This window comes from Hyperolius riggenbachi, chromosome 8 (genome assembly GCF_040937935.1).
Source record: "Hyperolius riggenbachi isolate aHypRig1 chromosome 8, aHypRig1.pri, whole genome shotgun sequence".
NCBI lineage: Eukaryota > Metazoa > Chordata > Amphibia > Anura > Hyperoliidae > Hyperolius > Hyperolius riggenbachi.
The window spans coordinates 158303870-158327687 of record NC_090653.1 but is presented as its reverse complement, the minus strand read 5'-3'; the positions used below and the strand labels follow the sequence as shown (position 1 = coordinate 158327687).

General features: G+C 42.4%; 1 protein-coding gene across 1 annotated transcript; it reads left to right on the top strand.

Annotated features, from left to right (window-relative positions):
• LOC137527152 (cis-aconitate decarboxylase-like) lies at positions 1-21447 on the top strand. The gene is made up of 6 exons (XM_068247601.1): positions 1-109; positions 1360-1414; positions 6294-6481; positions 7152-7256; positions 7338-7543; positions 16568-21447. Exons 1-6 carry the CDS (start codon positions 89-91, stop codon positions 17487-17489), a joined length of 1497 nt encoding a protein of 498 aa, XP_068103702.1. The 5' UTR covers positions 1-88; the 3' UTR covers positions 17490-21447.
• Positions 21448-23818: the final 2371 nt, after the last annotated feature.

Here is a 23818-nt window from a genome sequence, read left to right as displayed (position 1 = left end):
AATACCCCTTCGTACATGGCAAACTTAGACTCACTTGAGAAAACGAGTCAGAATATCAGCAGACATCCGAAAACACATCAGACTGAAGATGTTCTCTAGAGCTGTTCATGTAAGTAATTATAAAGATGGGAATCTGGAGGCTTTAACAAATGAAACAGAAAAATAAAGTGGTTTAAAGGTTTTTAAAAAGTTATAGTAGGGCTTCTGGGTAGTGTTTTTTTCATGAAAAATGTAACCTGAATCCAGTGATAATTAAGCAGAATCCAGTGATAAATGTCATAGAAAATATATTTCCCGAAGAAAATAATTCGGTTACGTATCTTTTGATGTAAGAAAATAATAAAAGGTAAGAATACAAAAAATCTGATTATATTATAAATCTTCCAAGACGATCCGGCACAAAACATACATATTAAAAGCTGTATAGTGCCACTATACAGCTTTTAATATGTATGTTTTGTAAGATCCAATAAAGCAAACGTTTTGGTAAGAGAGCTGTGCCAGATCGTCTTGGAAGATTTGGATTACTAACCCGGGTGGTACAGGGTGGATCCGTTGCACGCCTGACCCCTACATCATTTGAGTGCTGTCCCGCCTACCTTTATTGGCGATTATATTCTAAAAACCTTTTTAAAACAAAAACTAATTTAGAAGTGTTGAAGTAACAATGCAAATGATTTAAATCTACAGCTGCAAAAATTTTTATTTAGTTTGTTTAAGTTTAGAGTTCTAAGTCATTATTGCAATTTCAGTTATAAACTGCAGAAATTAGTGATCAATGTTACTGTAATCCATGATTTGGAAATAGTTTGTAAACAATACTGTTCATTTTACACTGATAATGCACTGTACTTTAAAGGTGCCCACTAATAATCCAATTTTACAAAACGATCGCCTGATTATTGTGATCAGAATGGAATGATCAAGCCCATAAATGAAATAAAAATTATAACCAGTTCGATCATTTCAGATAGAATTGATCTGAAATCCGATCGATGAGCGGAACATTTGTTGTCAGCTGGTACCATCACCAGTATCCAATCTGATCCAATCTAATCGATCTGAAAAGCGATTGGAAGGTAGAATTGGATCATTTGTGGGAACCTTTAAATGTGATGAAGTGGACAGGTAACAAACTATTAAGTTGTAATAGTGACCTCTTGTGGTTATATTGTCAAACTCACTCAGTTATGCATATTCATCAGACTTGCAAGGAAGGACACCACTTCAAATCAATTCACCAACTACAGGTGATTCAAAAATATAACTACTTAATTACACAACTATAGTAAAATGATTGTGTAAATGCTAAAAAAAGTGAATGATGATTAATGATGATTATGATTATTATCATTACAGAGCACCAAGAAACTGCAGCAGCTGTCAAGGCAGATTCACAAGTCAGCTGTGAAAGGTAATTTTGGAGAAAAAAATATAAATATATTTTATATAGGCACCAGGCCAAGTATTTCTACACCTAATCTGAACACGGCAGCGCTAAATAAATACACAAAAATAGTAACTGCTTGTTTCAGACCGCATTCACAGGGGTGCATTGCGGTGTGTTGTAATGACTGCTTTGCAACGCAGCTTACCGCACTGAAAATACACCACCTATGTGATGTCCACAGTGCGGCAGTAGGGTTGCAGTATAACGGGTTACGACTTTGCATTGCACTGCATGCAGGATGTCACCGCTAAATGTGCACGTGAAAGTAAAAGTGAAGCATACTTTTCATTGACTGTATGCTTCACTGTACCTGATGGAATGCGAGCCTAATGTGCGGATGCCGCTTTCCCAATCTGTTGCATTGTGCTCCTGCTGTAACTGGGAAACCAACACAAAGGCCACTGTGAACATAGCCTAAGAAAAAATTTTTCTCTCTATATTGTAAAAAAAGTATGTCACTATTTCTGCTGTATTTAGCCATCAGCAACACTGGACCAGACGCAGTCTGTCCCTGACTGCCTGCTCATACATTCTTCCCATAGCACAGGAATGGCAGTTTCACATAGCGAATTGGCACTTTAGTAAGGCTGAATGCAGGGCCGTAACAATAGAGCCCGCTCAGGGGAGGAAAGCATGGCCGCACATCGGTGGGGTGAGGGGACAGTCCCCTCACCTCGGGTTCTCCCCCCTCCCCCTCTCCCCCCCTCCCTGCCGATGTGCAGCCACGCTTTCCTCTCATGTTGCGATCCCTCCTGCCCCCCAAAATGGCCCTGAGTGGGCTGGGGGGGCTATTTTTTTTTTCAATGGGGCCCGGGGATTTCTAGTTACTCCCCTGGCTGAATGTGAATGATTTTCCTCATTCTGTACTGCTCTTCAAACTTTCTCCCTAAGCAAAAAAAACAGAGCTGGGAAAGAATATGAGAATATAGATTAAATTACAGAGGAACTGTAGTCAAAATGACATAAAAAATACAGTTGCTTATTTTTTTTACAGTATTCATTTATAAATGAAGTCAGTGTTTGCTTATTGTAAAATCTTTCCCGTCTGTGCCTGATTTACTTTCTGAAATTTATCACAGGCGGCAACATCTTTTAGTCGTGTCAGGTGATCTCCGCGCAACGTTCATATACTGAGAGTTCTAAATCCAGTAGAAAAGATCTCTGGTCTCCCAGAATGCTCTGTAAATCGCTGTGAACAAGAGAAAATACTGTTCTTGCAGGCCAAAGTTTGATGTCCCTTATGCCTGGTACACACCATGCAATTTCCCATCAGATAGATGGATCGATGGAGAGTTTCCGACAGATATGATTGGATTTCCGATAATTTTTCTGATCGATTTTCTGATCACTTCTATGCAAATCGATCAGAAAAACGATCAGAAATCAGATCGGGCCTGTCGAAAATTATTTATTCGACCCATCTATCTGACGGGAAATTGCATGGTGTGTACCAGGCTTTACACATTAATGGGGCCATAGATCAAAAATTAAGGAAATAAAAGGAAAACTATTTCTGTTACTGAACATAATAAATATATACAAAAATAACTACACATTCCTCATGCAGGAAAAGGATTTGAAAACGGGGCGTTCATTTACTTTCAGGGGAAAAAATGATTATTTAATTTACTTTTTAAAAAAGGATATAGTAGAAATATAGTAGATTTTACAATTTTTAATCAAATGTAGTTAAAACATAATCTAAACTCAGAACAACAGCATAATAACCTTCTAAAGAGAAACATTTCTTTGTTACAGCTTATACAAATCCTGCAATAAATCTGCAGTGTGTCTACTTCCTGCTTTCATGGAAGCAGACATATTGTTAACATCCTGTATTTATGCTCTGCCCTGGCAGTCAGCTGACACAGGTGAGAGATCAAATCTCAACTTGTGCTTAGTCAGATGAGGAGTTAGGCTTAACTCTCTATATACATACATGGTGCATTTCTCTCTGCTTTCCTCCTGTCCTGTGCAAGAGTTCAGGTCCACTTTAAGGCAGGAAAAGCCATGCCAATTTCAGGAAAAATGTAGAAAAGACTGGCTAAGTTTCCCCCAAATAAGGATAGCCACAATTATATTTAAAAGTATAGTGTGTACAATAATGGCAACACATTCAGGTGGGCAGTCCATCCAACTGTCACTGTCAGTGTTGCCAACCGCCCGTAAATTTACGGGCAGCCCGTAATTTTTGCTACAAATTAAGCTGCCTGTGAATTCCGTAAGGAATTCAGCAGCGTCCGTAAAAGGCCGCCTGCTCTGTTGCAGGAGGACAGCAGCGCAGTGGAGGGAGAGCTGTGGGCAGCGGTGAAGAAGGGGGGCAATCTCCCCCCCCCCCCTTCTCTCACCTTAGTGCTCTCCCTCCCTCGCTGACTGTCCCCCTTCTGATCTAACTGGCAGTGGCGTTTGGCAGCGGGCGGGACTTACCTTCCGTCTCGCTCCTGCGCCGGAAGTTTTGCTGCTCTGGTCTGGACCAGACCAGAGTATCGGCAAATTATCCCGCGCCGGCGACGAGAGAAGACGCAGGTAAGTTCCGCTCACTGCCGCCTGCCACTGCCAGCCACTCAGTCACTTAGTTCAGGAGGGGAGAGCGAGCTGCTCCCCTCCTGCTTTGGGGGGTCACCTGGCTACCCATGGGCACATATACATCTGGCTACATCTACTGGGCACATATAACCCTGGCTACATCTACTGGGCACATATACCTCTGGCTACATCTACTGGGCACATATACCTCTGGCTACATCTACTGGGCACATATACATCTGGCTACATCTACTGGGCACATATACCTCTGGCTACATCTACTGGGCACATATACCTCTGGCTACATCTACTGGGCACATATACATCTGGCTACATCTACTGGGCACATATAACCCTGGCTACATCTACTGGGCACATATACCTCTGGCTACATCTACTGGGCACATATACCTCTGGCTACATCTACTGGGCACATATAACCCTGGCTACATCTACTGGGCACATATAACCCTGGCTACATCTACTGGGCACATATAACCCTGGCTCCATATACTGGGCACATATAACCCTGCCTACATATACTGGGCACATATAACCCTGCCTACATATACTGGGCACATATACCCCTGCCTACATATACTGGGGACATATACCTCTGGCTACATATACTGGGGACATATACCTCTGGCTACATATACTGAGGACACTGGCTGTTTGCCATTACGTGCATTTACTGGTGAAAAGCTGTCTCTTATGTGCATTTACTGGTGAAAAGCTGTCTCTCATTACGTGCATTTACTGGTGAAAAGCTGTCTCTCATTACGTGCATTCACTGGTGAAAAGCTGTCTGTCATTACGTGCATTTACTGGTGAAAGGCGGTCTCTTATGTGCATTTACTGGTGAAAAGCTGTCTGTCATTACGTGCATTCACTGGTGAAAGGCTGTCTCTTATGTGCATTTACTGGTGAAACGCTGTCTCTCATTATGTGCATTTACTTGCCATGCCCACTTTAGTCACCGCAAATTTCCTCGAACATGTTGCCCCCTACCCATTTGACTGCCCCCTCATATGTGCCAGTCTTGAACCGGCCCTGTACCCCTGCCTACATATACTGGGCACATATACCCCTGGCTACCTGTTCTGGGGACATCTCTCCCCCTGGATACCTGTTCTGGGGACATCTACACCCCTGGCCACCTATTCTGGGGACACCTATAGACCTGGGGCTACCTATTTTTGGGGAACCACTGCTGGCAGATTAAATGTATTTTGGGAAACTGCTGCCAGATTATGTGTATGTTAGGGGAATCGCTGCTGCCAGATTACATCTATTTTTTGGGAACCACTGCTATATTATCTGTATTTTGGAAGAACCTCTGCCAGATTACTTGGATTTTTGGTGAATTGCTGTAAGATTACATGTATTTTGGGGGAAGGGGGGGAAACACTATGGCAGAGCTCAAACTTCCCTGGCAGACCTTTCACAGCAATATTAAAATCATGTATATTTGGCCCCACCCATGACCACGCCCACATTCTGTTGCATGGCCACGCCCATTTTTCGGCGCACCACGCTACGCGCGGCGCGGCGCAGGGGGTTTTGTCAGTAAAAAAAATCTTTTGTCAGTAAATTTTTAGGTATTTGTCAGTAAAAAATAACGTGAAAAGTTGGCAACACTGGTCACTGTGTGGGATGAGCGGTGATAATATATTAGGGGTGTAAACCAACTGTTCAGTTATGATATTCTAAAACAAAGCAGATAATTACAGGCAGTTTTTAAAGGACCACTACTGCGAAAAATGTTACAATTTAAAATACATGAAAACACATGAATAAAAAGTAAGTTTCTCCCAGAGTAAAATATGCTATCAATTACTTTTCTAGGATTTTGCTGTCACTTACAGTAGATATTAGAAATGTAACAGGACAGATTTTGGACTAACCTATCTCCTCATGGGGGATTCTCTGGGTTTGCTCTATTTTCCAATGCACTTGGTAAGTGGAGTTGCTCCGTCCAACTGACAGAATAGCGTGCAAACAGGTAGCAAAGCTGGCCAGCATCTTTGTATAGAGCTTTTTTAGGGAGAGCTTTTGTAAACAATAAATTAAATGCTCAGAATCCCCCCATGAAGAGATGGACTAGTGAAAAACCTGTCAGTTCCGTCAGATATATTTTATCTACTGTAAGTGGCAGCAACATAGGAGAAAAGTAATGTAGCTCATTTTACTCTGGAAGAAACATACTTCTTATTTGTATCTGTTTGCAGGTATTTTAAATTTTTAAATTTTTCGAGATAGTGGTCCTTGACTCTCATGACTTTATCTACATAATAACCTTACATGTTTGTTTCAGTGGTTGTGGGGAACCAGTTAGAAGAGACAGTTACCAACAGCTTTGCCTCATTCATCCATGGCGTACGCCCGGGACACCTCTCTGATATTGTGCGTCACAGAAGTAAGCGCATGATCCTGGACAACATTGGAGTTGGCCTGATTGGAAGCACAACTCACGTCTTTGATATTGTGCTGAAATATTGTCAGGTATTTACTAATATTTAATCTACAATAATTATTACCAAGCCGCCCTCTGTGTGTCTGTATGTCCTTCTGTCCCACAAATGACCCCCCTCCTGCTCTGCCCTGATGGCTGAAGATCTTTCTGTGCCCCTGCACTTCCTGTCCCGTCCTCTATTTAAAACAAAACAAAAGAGAACCGTTTTCTGGGCTTTAATAAAGCCATTAGGTTTCTGTTAGTTCCTGATATACTTCTGTTACACATTTCCGCATCTTACAGTGCAGAGGGATGATGGTGAGTTTTTTGACTGATGATTCTGATTTTGATAGATGATGATGAATAAGAACGTACAATGACATGCAAATAATTCTAAGCTGATACAGGATTACGCAACTGTTGTATGCAACATTAGGCAGCCTAAAAATAGACACCTTGACTGAATTAGATTTTCAAGATGCATAATGTGCATACAAAATTTGCATAATCTTACATCAACTCAGAACTATTTTTTTATCTCATTGACCGTCCCTAAAGATGATGAATTATGGTGATGACAATTAGTGCAAAGGTACTCTGTTGAGCACTGTCAGTTTTCTTTATACACTGTACAATACATGAAACAAGCCATTCACAATCGAGTCCAGTTCAGAAATATATTTTTTTACATATTTGGTTCTTTATGTATATATTTTTCAGGATCTTCATTTTTCGGTTGTTGATAATCCTGCCCATTGTTCTGTGTATGGAAGAAAAGGTGTAAAGCTGTCTCCAACCCTGGCTTCCTATGTAAATGGAGTAGCTGTAAGTGTATCTGTCAGTAATGTTACAATGTTAGGTTTAGAAGACAGTGCAGCATATCTAAGCTGGTTGTTGTATTTTCAGGCTCACTCCATGGACTTTGATGACACCTGGCATCCTGCAACCCACCCTTCTGGCGCTGTGCTTCCTGCCCTCTTGGCACTCACACAAATGCTTTCACAAAGCAGGCAAGTGACAGGCGAGGAACTACTGATGGCGTTCAATGTGGGGATAGAAATACAGGGTAGACTCATGGGATTCTCCAGTGAAGCAAAGAAGATTCCTAAAAAGTGAGTGGAAAATGCTTCTTCAGCTCATCCACAAATTACCAGAATTGGTTATTTTTATGATTTGGTCATTGTGCATTATCAGTAACTGGTAACACTTTATACATTTGTGGATCTCAAATGTCTTTATTACCTACCCACCTCTGGCTTCTATGGGGGACAGCTATACTGATGAGTTACGTCAGTGCTGCTCCTGTCCACCCAGCCATGTTAGCAATCTGCTAGAATGCTACAAGATGTCCAAAAGTGAAGAAGAAAAGCAGAACCAACGAGGTAGAAAAATAAAAGTGTTCTTCAGAACACAGAGGTCATACTTGTTACACTGATTTGATCATATGTGTCCGACAATTTGCTTCTATATATTGAATGTGTGATTTAACAGAGGTAATCTGAAGCCATAGCAACAAAAGTTGCTTAAAGCAAGTCCTATAGAGCCTTCCTGTTCTCCTTATGGTGTCCTTGTTCCCCCTCAGGCTTGTCCGTTTGAATTTCTCTCCGTGGGAGACTTCAAAAGTCTTTGGAAGCACTCAGGTTCCCGAAGACCGATGGCTCTGTACCGCGCACGCGCAAGTGCAATGCAGGAGAGAGGACGCTCGTGCATGTGCAGCATGGAGCAGCCTGACTTAGGAAGCCAGAATGCTTCCGAAGACTTCCAAAGCCAGCCCAACACGGATGAAACCAGTCTATGACCCATGGGTCATAGACTACTAACGGGGAAGCCTGCAAGGGAACGCAGATACTGTGAGGAGACTGGGAAGGTTCTATAGGACCAGAACCTTCCCTCTCCTTAGGTATGTTTTTTTTTTTCCACTTCAGACTCCCTTTAAGTAATACTTTTAATAACTAACTGTACAAGATTTCTTTGTAAGCTTTTGTAACTTTAGTTTCTTTTTCAGGCATGATACAGAACTGGATCAGAACCATACTTTTTGATCCAGTTCTGTATCATGCCTGAGGAAGAAACTTAAAGAGGAGCTGTAAGTGGAAATGAACTCATCACCAGTTTGAAGCTGATGACAGGTTTGTCAGAGAAAACCAAGTTCTCAGTGAGGAAAAGGTCTTGCAGCCAATGGAAATCCATCTGAAAATGTGAAATCCCTCCCAGTCATCAGTCCTAGGACTAATTAAAATTCAGCCCCAATGGTTCACAAGATAGCTTTGATATACCCTATTTCAGGAACCATTGGTACTGGGGGGCTGCAATTTGGTGCAGAGGTAGTTCTGGGGTCCCTCTTCCTACATTTACCCCTTTGCCTGTCAAGCACATACCTAGTACATTCTGACAGGCAATCCTACTGCCAAGAACGTACCTAGTATGTTTTTTTGTTATTTCCTGGTTTTGGTTTTTTTTTGCTGTTTGGAGCAACCATCCACCGCTGCAGGCAGCATATACAGCTCCTAGGCAAAGTCCTCTAGGTCTCGTATTTTTTGCAGAGGCTCTTGATCACCCTGCCATATGACCCCCAGCATAGTGGGATAGACAAAGCTGTAATCCTCACATTCAGCGGCTGTAACAGTGTAAAAAAACAAAAAAAATTCCCAACATCCCTTTAAATGGGCTGCCTTCTACAGTTCTCTGAGTCTCTGTGTATAATGTTTAATTTGATACATCTGAAGACCCACCATTCAAGCTAACTGAGCCTATTAAATGATTAGCAGGACAGGGAGGCTCTTCCTATTGTCTGGCTGTGTGTGCTACTGTCTGTCATTCAGCATCTAGGAGTCCTGGGTTTTACTGTGAGCTTGCTGGGGAATTGTGCAAAATGCTGTTTTCTTCTTGGGGTGTGTTGTGGGTAGGAAAAGTGGGATACCAATACATATCTGGTGTTGTTGCATTCAGCAGAATCAGGGCTTTTACAAACAATATTTTGTCAGTAAATGTAATTCTTTGAAAAAAAAAAAACACAACAGAAAAATATTTTATTTCTATTTCACTTTTGTTTAACATATTTCACTCAAAAATGTTGTTATATCTCCAGAAAAAATACAACATTTTGTTTCAGTGTTTAAGCCCAATTCATTATGGAAAAAACAATATATAATATGTCCTATTTCATGTAAGTTTTCTTGTAAAAAAAATCCTAAGTAAGCCTAATGAATGAGTGCAAAATGTCTAAAAACTGCTTGGCAGTAAATGTTCGTGTTTAGGACAAGTTGGCTGGCAGGGAAAGGGTTTGAATTTGGAGTGCCCAGATATTGGGTCTTAAATATCAGTAGCATAATAACATATAAAAGAAAATGAGATCAGACACATGATCAGACACAGCTCTAGCATAGCAGCCTAGTGGAGAATAGAGAAATAGCAGACAGAGATAGCCGAACACAGTGTGAAAACCAGTCTGTTTCATACTAAAAATTGTGAATGAGAATTGCAAATGAAAATGTGGCAAAATAAAAAAATCTACTTGCCCGAGGCTTCCTCCAGCTTCTGGCCGGTGTCCTGTGCCCTTGCTGCATCTCCACATCCAGCCGGTGGCCCGGGGCCTGCTCTGATGCAGATGCAGGTCGGCATCTACTGTGCCTGCAGTCACGCTGACGTCATCTGGAGTTTTCTGCGCAGGCGCCTGCGCAGTACACTCCAGATGACATCAGCTCAACTGCGAGCGGCTTTTACGCAGGCATAGTAGATGCCGACCTGGAGTAGTTGGCATCTGCACCAGAGGGGACCCCCGGGCCACTGGCTGTATGCAGAGCTACGGCAAGGGCACAGGATAGCTGCCAGGGGCTGGAGGAGCCCAGGGTAAGTCTTTTTTTTTTTTTAATTTTTCTACATTTTCATTTGCAATTCTCATTAACAATTTTTAGTTTAGGCCTTCTCTTTAAAAAACCTCTAGTTCTTCACACCTGTACTAAACATGATTCCTCCCATGCTGCATGAGGCGGTTTTTCTACATAACACTGGCAGGGTAAGACAATTTTTTATTCTCTTTTGCTTATCTCTTTTTCTCATAACACATTCTCTTTTCCTTTGTTTTGTAAAAAAAAAAAAAAAATCCATTCCTTACAGTTCCTCTTTAAAGTTTTGAAATCTTGCAACATAAATCTTGTACAGCTAGTCATAAAAGGTATTATCAAACCAACTTTTGTATGTCTTTGGATTCTCTCCATGACTAACACCAGACTACACACAGCTGGCTTTACCAGGGGTAGAAAGTTATGAATTAGGATGATACTACTTATTGAATAACTTAAAAGGATTAAATTCAAAAACTAAGATATAATTATATAATATCAGAGAGCTTATTCCTTGAGGCTAAGTTCACAGCAGTCAGTTGTCTAACGCCTAGGTTCTCAACATGTGGTACGCGTACCCCAAGGGGTACTTCTGATGGTTCCAGGGGGTACTCGGCCTTGATATACTTAACCAAGAATAACTAATTTAGAGTTTTTAGAAAATTATAAATCTTATTTAAACACCAAATTAGTATTTTAGCCAATTTAAAAGCAATAGTAAATGCTTGGAAATTGTTTAGAACCAATTATCATGTACTACAATTAAATATAATTTGTCAAGGGGTACTTATGATAATGTTTACTATGCTAGGGGGTACTTGGCGAGTGCAGGGCTTTAAAAGGGGTACATACCAATAAAAAGCTGAGAAACACTGAACGCATGCGTTATAATGCCTTATAATGACTGTGAACTACTATGGAGACTGGACATAGACTTGAACCACTTCACCCTCAAGGGGTTTTCACCCTAATGGACCAGAGCAATTTCACCTGTCAGCGCTCTTCCCTATAATTTGCCAATAACTTTATTTCTACTTATCACAACAAAATGATCCGTACCTTGTTTTTTTCACCACAAATTAGCCTTTTGTGGGCAATACTTGCTTTCAGTAATTACTTTATTTTGTATGCATTTTATAGGAAAAAAAATAAGAAAAAATGAAAACTACACTACTATTCCAGTTCCATCCCTTAGAGTTTTAAAATAAGCAATGCTACTATGAATAAAAAGATGGAGCTACAAACATTATCCTCATTTACCAGGAAATGTTCACTTTTTTTTACATTTTACATTACTTTTACTACTTCCTTTATTATGAATGGACATGCCCCTGATCAGGATCATATCCATTCAGTCCAGGCATTGCGATTCATCCGAGGAACACTTGTTTCCCTTCACTAATCACAGATCTCTGAGTCCTAATGGGTACGAGCGGCAGGTGAGCACGCGTGCACAGCGGCAGTGGGGGCGAGCGATGCATTAAAACATCCTGGAGCCATCAAGAGGCTCCAGCATGACGTTTTAATGCAGTGACTTCCCAGTATTTGGTTAATTCAAAGCCTGAATGCAGCAATGATCAGTTAAAACGCAGCACTGTTAACAGCCTCATAGAGGGAGGAACACCTTTACTTACTTACAGGGTGCTGTTCCTCTGGCCCTCAGCCCGTGCAGGATTTGCCATCTTCTCCACCCAACCTGCATCATCTGGAGGATTTTTAAGCTGCCAGCGGTGTCTTATGTGTACCCTAATGCATGCTGGGAGATGTAGTCAGCGAGTGTGATTATAGCTCTGTACGCACATCCATGGTTATCATCTCCAGGAATGCTCACCGGATGCTATCACGAGTAATAACGAGTGATTACTCGTGATTCAAAGGAGGTTTAATTGTTGCAGGTGTGCGGCGGGGATAGAAGGGGTTATTTGCTGCCCCCCCCTGCGTTCCAAAGAGCTTGCAAGCATCCTATTGGTCGCGTTGCAAGTCTCACGCCGGCGCACTTCCTTCTTCCAGCTTGAAGGGGGAAGTGCGCCGGTGTGAGGCTTGCAACGCGTTGAATAGGACGCTTGCAAGCTCTTTGGAATGCAGGGCGTACGCGGTATTATGGGTAAATAACCCCTTCTATCCCCGCCGTACACCTGCGCCAGTTAAACCTCATTTGAATCAAGAGTAATCAGGCATAATTACTTGTGATTGCATCCGGTGAGCATCCCTGATCATCTCCTGGCATGCATTGCAGTGCACGAGAAACACCGCAGGGAGCTTCAAAAACCTCCATATGCTGCCAGTCAGGTGGAGAAGATGGTGAATCCTGTACAGGCAGGGGCCAGAGGAGCAGCAGTAAGTAATTATGCTCCCCCGGACAGCACACACCATTACCAACCTCCCTTGTGGTGAGGTTTATTTGAAAAAAAAAACAGTGCTCAAGTTGCATTAAAACACATCTGATCTGAGAGGCAGAGACGGCCTTAGAGTACGCGGGGCCTGGGGCGAGTGTCATATGCGGGGCCTAGAGCCATAAGTGAAGGCCATGTACCGTAACCACCACAGTCACGGGCTTGTCAACCTCTAATGGCCCATACTCATGAGCTACTTATGTAGCTAGTCGCTAGCACGCGAGAGCGTGTGTGCGACAGTTCGGCGACAGCTCGTCGCCAGGTCCCTCCGCATACACACCACGGAAGAAGGATTAGTGATGCGACGAAAGCTGTCGCCGACGTTCCTCCCCCCCACTGGAAACTCAGTGCACTGGCTATTAGGTTGCTGTCGCTAGTCCGCATACACACGCGGACTAGCGACAGTTGCGGCGAAGTTGCGGCGACAACTGTCGCTAGGCGATTGACCGCGCCAATCGCCTGGCGACAGCAGCGACAAGCGACGGTTTGGGGCGCGCGCGCCATACTCATGGGCGACCTGTCGCCGCAACAAGCGCGTGCCACGTGGTTGTGGCGACAATTGTAGCCCGTGAGTATGGGCCATAAAGCATTATTCCTTATTATTGTTTAAAAACTTGTTAAAGGCCCCTAAGCCAACCAATATAGGAACAATTACAATACGTAATGTAATCAAACTGTACCTATCCCTAGCTCCTCAGCTATCCTCTACCAATCCCTAGCTCCCCATGAAACCTAGCATTAATCCCCAGCCAGTCTGGAAGCTCCAGCCTGAGCCCCCTCCGGCTCCAGTCCATGCTTGACTGACCTAAATGCCCCTGGGGCCCTGAGGCTGAGGCTCTCGTGCGTTACCTTACATTTGGCAAGCTTCATGTCAGTGCAGTCAATTCATTACAAAAATGCAAACGGCATAGAACAGTAAAGCATATTGAAGACGAAAACCTAAGCAACAAAAGGGGGTTGGTGCAAAATATAAGGTGTGTAAAAGAAAATAAGAAAAGCTGAGTATTTGTAAATGACACACTGTTTAGAACACAAACAGCTAGACTTCTGTAGACCTTTCCTTCACTACCACCAAAATGAGCATGGGTTGGCGGGGCCCTCTTTATGTGCGGGGCCTGGGGCGATCGCCCCACTTGCCACCCCCAAAGGCCGCCTCTGCTGAGAGGAATATGGAGACTGACATATTTATTTCCTTTTAAACAATGCAGATTGCCTGCCTTTCCTGCCGATTCTGTGCCTCCAATACCTTTAGGCATAGACCCTGAAAAAGCATGCAGATCAATTGTTTCTGACTGAAGTCGTACTGGATTAGCTGCATTCTTGTTTTAGTTGTGTGATTCAGACACTACTGCAGCCAAAGAGATCTGCAGGGCTGTCAGGCAGCTGGTATTGTTTTTTCCTCCCAACATATGCAATTTCATTGTTTTAAGTGGACCTGAACTTTTGCACAGGACGCAAGGAAACTTAGAGAAATGCACCCTGTATGTATTTAGAGGCTTTAGCCAGTCTAATTTCCCCTCATCTGTGACTAATCACCACCGTAATTTGATCACTCAGCTGTGTCAGCTCAGGAATCTCCTCTGCCATGGCAGAGCAGCTAATTTGTAAACACAAGATGTTAACAATATGTCTGTTTCCATGAAGTTCTGAGTTCAGGTCCACTTTAGAAAGGAATAAATATGGCAGCCTCCACATCCTTCTCAGTTCAGGTGTCCTTTAAGAGGGACACTGCCTGCCTAACTAGCATGCTGTTTAGCTAGAGGGTAATTCAATATATAAAAAGCATGTGTAATATAATGAAATTGTTTGGTAGTGTAAAATGTCGAGTGTTTTTATTTTATTGTAGAGCTGTTCATTAAAAACAAAACAAGAGGAAGCTCTAAAATACATGAAAACATACTGTATTTTTCAGACCATAAGATGCTCCTAGGTTTTAAGCACAAAAACCAGGGAAAAAAATGTACTGAACCTGGTGCATCTATGGTCTTATGGATCTTTCCACCCCAATTCCCCCAATTATTGTGTCTCCCTTGTACCTCTTGTATCCCCCTTGTGCCCCCTTCTTTCCTTCTTGTGTCCCCCTGTATCCACCTCTGTCCCCCTATGTCCACCTCTGTCCCCCTGTGTCCACCTCTGTTCCCCTCTCTCCTCCTGTGTTCACCTCTGTCCCCCTCTGTCCTTCCCATTTTCCAGTGTCCTTGGTCTGCTCTCTGGGTCACTCACCTTCCGTGGGAGCAGCAATATGTGCAGGAAGCCATCCTCCAGATTTGCGGACAATCAGACTTAGGATGCTGCTCCTGGCTGCTACTGGATCAGTCACCCTCCGTGTAGGAGGCCAGCCTGGAGATGATTTGCAGCCAAGTTGGTTGATTGGCCACAATAACGGAGCCACAGACCCACCCCCGAGACCATTGGCTCCTGTCACAATGAAAGAGAGGCTGTGATAGGCAGCGCCCCCAGCCTGTGTTTTAACCACTTCACCACTGAGGGGTTTTACCCCCTGACCACCAGAGCAATTTTCACCTTTCAGCGCTCCTTCCATTCATTCGTCTATAACTTTATCATTACTTATCGCAATGAAATGAACTATATCTTGTTTTTTCCGCCACCAATTAGGCTTTCTTTAGGTGGGACATTATGCCAAGAATTATTTTTTTCTAAATGTGTTTTAATGGGAAAATAGGAAAAATGTGGGGAAAAAAAAAATTTTTTTTCAGTTTTCGGCCATTATAGTTTTTAAATAATGCATGCTACTGTAATTAAAACCCATGAAATTTATGTGCCCTTTTGTCCCGGTTATAAAACCGTTTAAATTATGTCCCTATCACAATGTTTGGCGCCAATATTTCATTTGGAAATAAAGGTGCATTTTTTTCAGTTTTGCGTCCATCCCTAATTACAAGCCCATAGTTTATAAAGTAACAGTGTTATACCCTCTTGACTTAAATATTTAAAAAGTTCAGTCCCTAAGGTAACTAATTATGTATTTTTTTTAATTGTAAATTTTTGCATTTTTTTTTAATTACAAAAAAAAAAAAAATGGGGAGTGTGGGAGGTAATGAGTTAATTTTTTGTGTAAAAGTCATTTATTTGTATGTGAAAAATGTGTAGGGTGTAGTTTACTATTTGGCCACAAGATGGCCACAGTAACTTTTTGCTTTATTGCGACCTCCAAGCCTCCTTCCGGAAGCTTGGAGGAAGAATAAGGAGGCTGGACACGTGAGTTTCTTCTCACAATGATCGCGCTGCCCATAGGAGAGCAGCGGGTCATTGTGGGGCTTAGATCAACGAACGGGAATGGATTTTCCCGTTCATTGATCTCCGGGCGAGCGGGCGGCGGCGGTTTTACTAGCGGCGGGCGGCGTGTTTACGAGCGGGAGCGCGGACAGCGTCAGGAACGCGGAAAGTACGTGTTTCTCCGTCCCTGGTTTTTAAAGGATGGAAAAAGGGGCGGAGAAATACGTACGCGCGGGGGTAAAGTGGTTAAAGCTGTTATGTATTTATGACAACTTGGCCGCAAATCACCTCCTACATGCACTGCTGCTCCCATTGAGGGTGACTGATCCAGTAGCAGTGAAGAGCAGCGACCCCAGCCTGATTGGCCGCAAATCTAAAAGCTGGCTTCCTGCACAGGTTGCCCCTCCCACGGAGGGTCAGGAACTTTTCCCCTTCACTTTTGGGAAGAAAAAGTGCATCTTATGGTCCGAAAAATAGGGTATATAAAATGACAACTTATATATTGAATACCGAGTTCTTTATTGGCCACACTCTTAGCAAAACTATTAAATGTAGAGAACTAGTTTTCCCACATATGCTGGAATTGTTAGGCTAAGTTCATAAATGTAAATGCTCGCTCACTAGTACTCTTCCACATAAATAAATTCATAATTTCTTGTTACAGATTCCATCCACCTTCTGTTGTGGGGACCATGGGAAGTGCTGCAGCATCTGCCAAGCTCCTTTCATTAGATAAAGATCAATGTACTCATGCACTGGCCATTGCAGCCTCCCTGGCTGGTGCCCCCATGGCCAATGCTGCCACCCTGGCTAAACCGTTACACATTGGCAATGCAACGAGGTTGGGCCTTGAAGCTGCTATTCTGGCAGCTAGAGGAATGGAGGCCAATTCCCTTATATTAGATGATGTTCCAGGCTGTGCTGGTTTTAGTGCATTTTATGGTAACTACCAGCCTAAACCACTCCTGCTGCAAGGAGATAGCTATGAATTTCTGCTAGAAAAGCAAGACATTGCATTCAAGTCTTTTCCGGCACATCTGGGAATGCACTGGATCGCTGATGCTGCAACTTCAGTCAGAAACAGAATTATTGAGCTATATGGTTCTCTTGATCCATCTGCCATTCAGTCTATTGTTCTCAGAATCCCAGTCTCAAAATACATTAACAGGCCCTATCCAAACTCAGAACATGAGGCTCGTCACTCTTTCCAGTTCAATGCTTGTACAGCTCTCCTGGATGGTGAGGTTAACATCAGTTCCTTTCATGAAGACAACATATTTCGCAAAGAGCTCAATGTTCTATTGAGCAAAGTGGTGGTTGAGCATCCTCAAGACAATGAGGCCAACTTTGATAAGATGTATGGTGAAGTGGCTCTACTGCTGAAGAATGGAGATGTCATGAGTGGTAAATGTGACACTTTCTATGGCCACTGGAGAAAACCCCTAAGCAGGGAATCTCTGCTGAATAAATTCCTGACCAATGCCAGACATGCCATCCAAGAAGACCAAATCCAAGAAGTAATACGGATGGTGGACAGCCTGGAAACTGTTACAGATGGCTCCCAGTTACCTGTGCTGCTCCAGTAACAAAAGGTAAAAATATAAACAGTCCTGCAGTTTGTAAGAGATCCTGAAGCGGCAATTAAAGCGTACCTAAAGTGACGTGATTTAAACATACTGTTGGTGCATATAGCAGTAGCCCTACTGAGAAACTGTATGAAGTCCCTTTCTGTTTTCCAGTACAGAAAGAGTTAAAAAACATGAGTTGTTATCTATGTAAATGAGCTTGTGGAACAACTTGTAAAATTCAGTCTTGTTTCTTGACAAGTAAAAAGAAGCCAAAGGAGCAAACAGTGAAAGAAGGCTTCTGATAAGGTTTAAGTGCTGTAAAGTTCAAACGGAAACGATCATTACTTCTATCTGCTTCTTTTCAATCAGAAAGACAGATTTGGCTGTTGGAGTCAGTTGCATGATGCACGTGGTAAAATGTGTGTATGAACTACAACAGAGACTGGACATACAGTAGACTTTAATGCAACACCTGCATATGGAGAGTTAGAATAATGCAAGCAGTTACAACACAGTGCTGTGAACAGGCCCATAGGATTGTACGGGCAGTGAGTTGACATACAGAATTCTTCTGCAACGCAACTAAGAACTGTGAACTAGGCCTTATAAGTTTATTTTCACTTGAAGTTCGCTTAAACATTATTTAATATAGCAGCCATATTATCAAATTTATCTCAAAGAAAGCAGAAAGTGAAATACTCTACATAGAAATGTTATATGAAGGCTGCCATATGTATTTCTTTTTAAACAATACCAGTTGCCTGGCAGTCCTCCTGATCCGCTGCCTTTAATACTTTTAAGGTGCCCATACACTCGTCAGATTAGCAGCAGATAGATCATCAGATGAATTTCTTATCTATCTGATGTGTTTTTAGAACATTTTTCACTAGGATAGAATTCCAATAGATTTCAGTTTGAAATCTTTTGAAATTCGAGCTGATGGCATTTTTTTGCCATCAGATTTCCATTAGGACCAATGCAAAATGATAAGCAATCTCATCAGATCGACCTTGATTTTCCACCCTGCCAGTTCGATGGAAATCCATCGAAATCGAACGAAATCGGCCGTCGATCGGTCGATTGGCCAACCGATTTGCAATCGATCATATCGATTTTGATCGATCGGTCGGCCAGAAAATCGGCTGAGTGTATGGGCCCCTTTAGCCATAGACCATGAACAAGCATATGCAGATCAGGTACTCTGACTCAGCTGACTCAGGTTTTACTGGATTAGCCATATGCTTGTTCCAGGGTTTTGACTCAGACTCTACGTAAGCCAGAAGATCAAGAGGGCTGCCAGGCAACTGGCATTGTTTACAAGGAAATAAATATGTGTATTTCTACAGCGGCCAGTAAGTGCTACTCGTAATTTCGATTAAGAGTAACTCTAGCAGGGAGCACACTTATTAGAAGTCAAAGCATTTTGTTTCACATAAAGGAAAAAGCATGGGAAATCACATGTAATGTAAGTCTATGGGCCACATAAAAATTATATTGTGTGTGATTTGCAATGCGATTTTGTGTGGATTTTAAAATTTCACAGTAATTTTCTTTTTTCTAGCTTTCCTATGGAGCCACAAAGGCATGCATTTTCATAAAATAGATCTAGTAATGTATTTTTTCCTCTCTTGTTAAAAAGGCAGAATAATAAACATGCGCAAGCGTACAGAAACGCACATGCCTTAAAACATATGCTGCACAGGCAAGTGTGCTCCCAGCCTTAAACTTGAATTCATGTGGCTGAAATGGCTTGCCTTTTAATGTCACACTAGACCACCAAGGAGGGAAAGCCATATGGGTGGACAGAGGATAAACTACATAGGGTTGGGAAACATTGTGTATGGGGGTGGGATGTGGAGTCAGGGAGGGTTGTAGGTGACATGGGGAAAGTGTAAGGGATGTAAATGTTTTTTTTTTTTTTTATCTTAGAAGAAGGAGGTTGGGTCAAAGGGTTTTGAAAGGGATTATTAGTGTGGTGTAAGATTTTATGTTGCTGTAAAAGGCAGAGGTGTGTAGATTAAGGGCCACTCCCACAGGGTGTGTGCGCTGAAGTGTGGGAAACTCCCACAGAATAAAAACAGCTGGGGGAAGAGGATATGACATCATGTACAGTCATCTTCCAGATCCACACTCTTATGCTGGGCATACACGGCATAGATTATGCGCCGGATCGAGACGCTGGTTCGATCCCGGCGCATCCCCGCTCGTCCCCACTGGCGCCTGGATCGATCCCCGCTCGTCCCCGTGGGCGCTCCTTATCTTCCGCTCGATTCCCCGCTATTGTCCACCTGCGGGGATCGAGCAGGGAATCTATCCAGCGGGTCATCGGACCTGTCGGATATTATCAATCGTGCCCAGCATTAGAGTCAACACTTTCTACTTGATCGGATTTAATGTATGTATAGGGATAAATTGATGCCCAGCAAAGGGCTAATTAACATCTTCCTTGCTTTGGTTTTATGTACATATAGTTACGTATTGTAAAATATTTGGTTGCAATATTTATATCTATTTATACTTTTTTATTAATTCCAGAACAGAATTTGAAACTCAAATTGTATAATAATGAAAATAGTTGCGTGTTCCTGTGCCATCACTGCTATGTCAAATTACTTTTGCAGCTTTGCAAGGATGTGAATATACACAGTAGAGAAGCACATACAACAGGTTTCAAGCTGTTCATAGCAAATAGCTAGCCAGGGTCACTATAAGCAAACAGTACTCACATACAGTGCTGTCCAGAATTGCCCAATGCTAACTGAAGAGAAGAGCCTAAAGGAAACCTGAACTGAGTAAAATGATTTAAAATAAACACATGAGGTAACTTCAATTGAACATTACATAGTTACCTTGCCATCAGTTCCTCTCAGATGCTCACCATTTTTTTCTGACAATGATCCCTTCCAGTTCTGACAACATTTTGTCAGAACTGAAATACAGTATATCACTTGCTGACAGTTATATATCAGTTGCTGTCAGTTATAGGTGAGAGGACAACTGATGTGTCAGGTAATGTCCACGTTTCCCCATGGTTCAAGTGAGTGATGTTACAGTTTAACAGTGTGCTGACCAGGAAGCTGTTATGGGGTAATGGCCATTTTCAAAATGGAGGACAGAGAATTCCCTTGATCACAGTGGACAAACAGGACACAGGAGAGAAGAAATAGATTGAGGAGTAGAATGCACAGGAGGTAAGTATGACATGCGTATGTTTATTTTGACTTTTATTTTTCAGTTCAGGTTTTCTTTAAGGTTTATGCAGACTCCTAGGTGTTCTGGTTCACCATGAGCTTGCTGGGTACTCTGTACCTCTGTGGCATTGCTTCATACTAAAACTGACCACCACACCATGCCCATTGCTTTGGAGGAAGTCTGCAATAGTCCTACTGTGACACAGGGGCCCAAAATCTCCTGCAGAACAGAAGTGTGGTGATCTTTAGATTAGCCAGTGGTGCTGAGGACAGCAGTCACAGGAGAGGATGAGCTGAAAATTTTACATTAGGTGGTTTTCATACCCCAGAGGAAGCCATATTATTGTGGGCAGAGCCAGATCATTCCAGAATGCAAATCAGGTTTTAAAATAAAGATTAATTAATCAGAAGCCTTCTGATCTTATCAGTTCTGAACAAAGTTCCGAGTTAGACCAAAGAAGCTTATGATTATCGTAGAGCAAGAGAAACTGCCACGTTGAACTTGACTTCCCATCTGTAGCTACAGCTAAGGAGCAACACTAAAGAAGACACAGGACCACAAAGACATTAGTGCATTACTTGAATACCTCTAAAACATAATCTGATATTCAGACAAATTACCTAAATATTTATTAAATGGTTTGGGCAGATTTTGTTATTTTATAATACCTGAAAATAATAACAATAATAACTCATATGATAGGATTTGCCTATACAAATGGAAATTGCTTTATTTTTTATGTTTCAATTGATACAGATTTGTGTAGAATTGATATTCACCGTTAATAGAGGCAAGTTCAAAATCAATGTTCATAATTTTGTAATGTTTTTCTAAATAAAAATAAACAAATAAAACCAGTTCTTTATGCATAACCTTTATTAATTAAATAATATAAACTATTGACAAAAGCAATATACCATATTTTCCAGGCTACAAGAAGCACTTTTTCTCCCTTAAAAGTGGGGGGGGGGGAGGGGGGAAGGGGGGAGTCAGTGTGAAGGTACAGGCAGGTGTGTCCCCAACAAGCTCTTACCTATCCAGCAATAAGCTCAGAGTCCTCCGTCCATCTCCTGCGCACTTGTACCATCAGGTCACGCAAGAAGTTGTGCAGCTAGAGGCCACCAGTGAACCAGGAAGTACTGAGGCCACAGAAGACAATCATGTACAACAGTGGAATCTTCTCAATCTGGCTGGAGACAGATGGAGAACTCTGAGCATAGTTAGTGTAGCATGGAGTGTCGTTAGTGTAGCTGTGAGTGTAGTGAGTGTAGCTGGATGTGTTGTAAGTGTATCTAGGGTTGCCACCTTTTGGGTAAAAAAATACCGGCTTCAGGGTGTGGCCTGTGGGGTGTGGCCTAAAAGTGGGTGTGGTCTGTTACGCCCTTTTTTTTCAAGATTGCACAAGATGGCTGCCAAAATTGAACAAGAACAGTAAGAAGAGGGCATGATTACAACAGATTATGGTTGATAATAGGCATAACATTAAAATATAGAGACCTATTTATGGTATCCCTTAGATGGGACTCCCAGCCGGTGAAGAGAAATTAAAAGGTCCTATCTATTATACAGCCAGCCATTATTGTTGCGTAAAGTGGAGCCAGCCAGCACAGAGACCGGGCACATGTGCAGCTCACAAAGGCAGCAAGAACTGTCAGCTGCCGACTCCTCCTCCTACCCCAGCCTGTGCGAGTGAATAACACAGCCAGGGGGCGCGGCAACACTCGCTGGTGATTGGCTGGAATTGATGCCAATCTTAGAAGAGGGGTGAAAGGCAGGGGCGTTGCTAGGATCCCAGGAGATCCGGGCACCAGGCAGGGAGAACCAGCGGAAAAAATGGGTGTGGTAATTCAGAGAGTGGGCGTGGCCAAATGTACATGAACTTAGCAGCGTGTAACCTAAAGATGAAGGGCCTGCCCAGCAAAATGTTGGATGGAGCCCCTATCCTTTAATTAGATAGTTTACTATCAGTATAGGCGTAGAGTAAAGATGCATACACACATTCAATTTTGATTGGTCAATCACTGACCAATTTTAACACCCCCATGTAGTATGAGAGCCAACAGACTTTATATACAGTACTATGAACAGAGCTGAGCTCTCATAATACCTAGAAGTAGTAAAATTGGCTAATCAAAATTGTATGTGTGAATCAGGCTTTACAGCTAATGCTGTACATACAATACTGCTGGTTTACAATCAGTACATGCACAGAGTAACAGATTATACTGTACATACTGGAGGTAGCAGAGATCAGCACACACTGCAACTAGTTTACTATCAGTACAGGCACAGAGTAACAGCTTATACTGTACATACTGGAGGTAGCAGAGATCAGCACACACTGCAACTAGTTTACTATCAGTACAGGCACAGAGTAACAGCTTATACTGTACATACTGGAGGCAGAAGAGATCAGCACACACTGAAGCTAGTTTACTCTCAGTGCAGACACAGAGTAATAGCTTATACTGTACATACTGGAAGTAGCAGAGGTTAGAACACACTGCAGCTAGTTTACTATAAGTACATGCACAGAGAAACAGCTTATACTGTACATACTGGGGGTAGCAGAGATCAGCACACACTGCAGCTAGTTTACTATCAGTACATGCACAGAGTAACCGCTTACACTGTTCATACTGGAGGGAGTAAAGATCAGGCAACACTTCAGTGAGTTTACTATCAGTACAGTCACAGAGTATAAGCTTTCGCAGGGGCTATATCACTTCTTTGGATGGGGCAAATCAAATTCAGAAAGGTACACTTACCCGTCTTGATTACCTTAATTAATCAACTATTCTAGTGGCAGGCTGGTAGTGATCGGACGATGCTAGTGGCAGGTTGGTAGTGATTGGTCGATTCACATGAGAGGCTTGTGGTGATCAGTAGATTCTAGTTAAAGGTAGATATTAATTAATATATTTTAGTGGAAAGCAGGTAGTGATAGGCAGGCAGCAGGAGACAAGTGACAGTAGTAATGCTGGATCCACACCATGCATGTCTGGCACCCACAACTTGTTAGCATCTTCTCATTCTCAATTTTTTGGCAGATTTACCAACCAGATCGATTATTTCCAGCATGTCCGATCTGAGGATCGATTTTTTTTTTAGCCATTTTCTGATAGATTTCCATAGAAACGAAAAGAAATCGATCA

Coding starts and splice junctions, on each gene's coding strand:
- LOC137527152 (XM_068247601.1), top strand. CDS start 89: ATGTTCTCTAGAGCTGTTCAT. Junction 6,482..7,151: donor TTGTGCTGAAATATTGTCAG/GTATTTACTAAT, acceptor TATATTTTTCAG/GATCTTCATTTTTCGGTTGT. Junction 7,257..7,337: donor CCTATGTAAATGGAGTAGCT/GTAAGTGTATCT, acceptor TTGTATTTTCAG/GCTCACTCCATGGACTTTGA.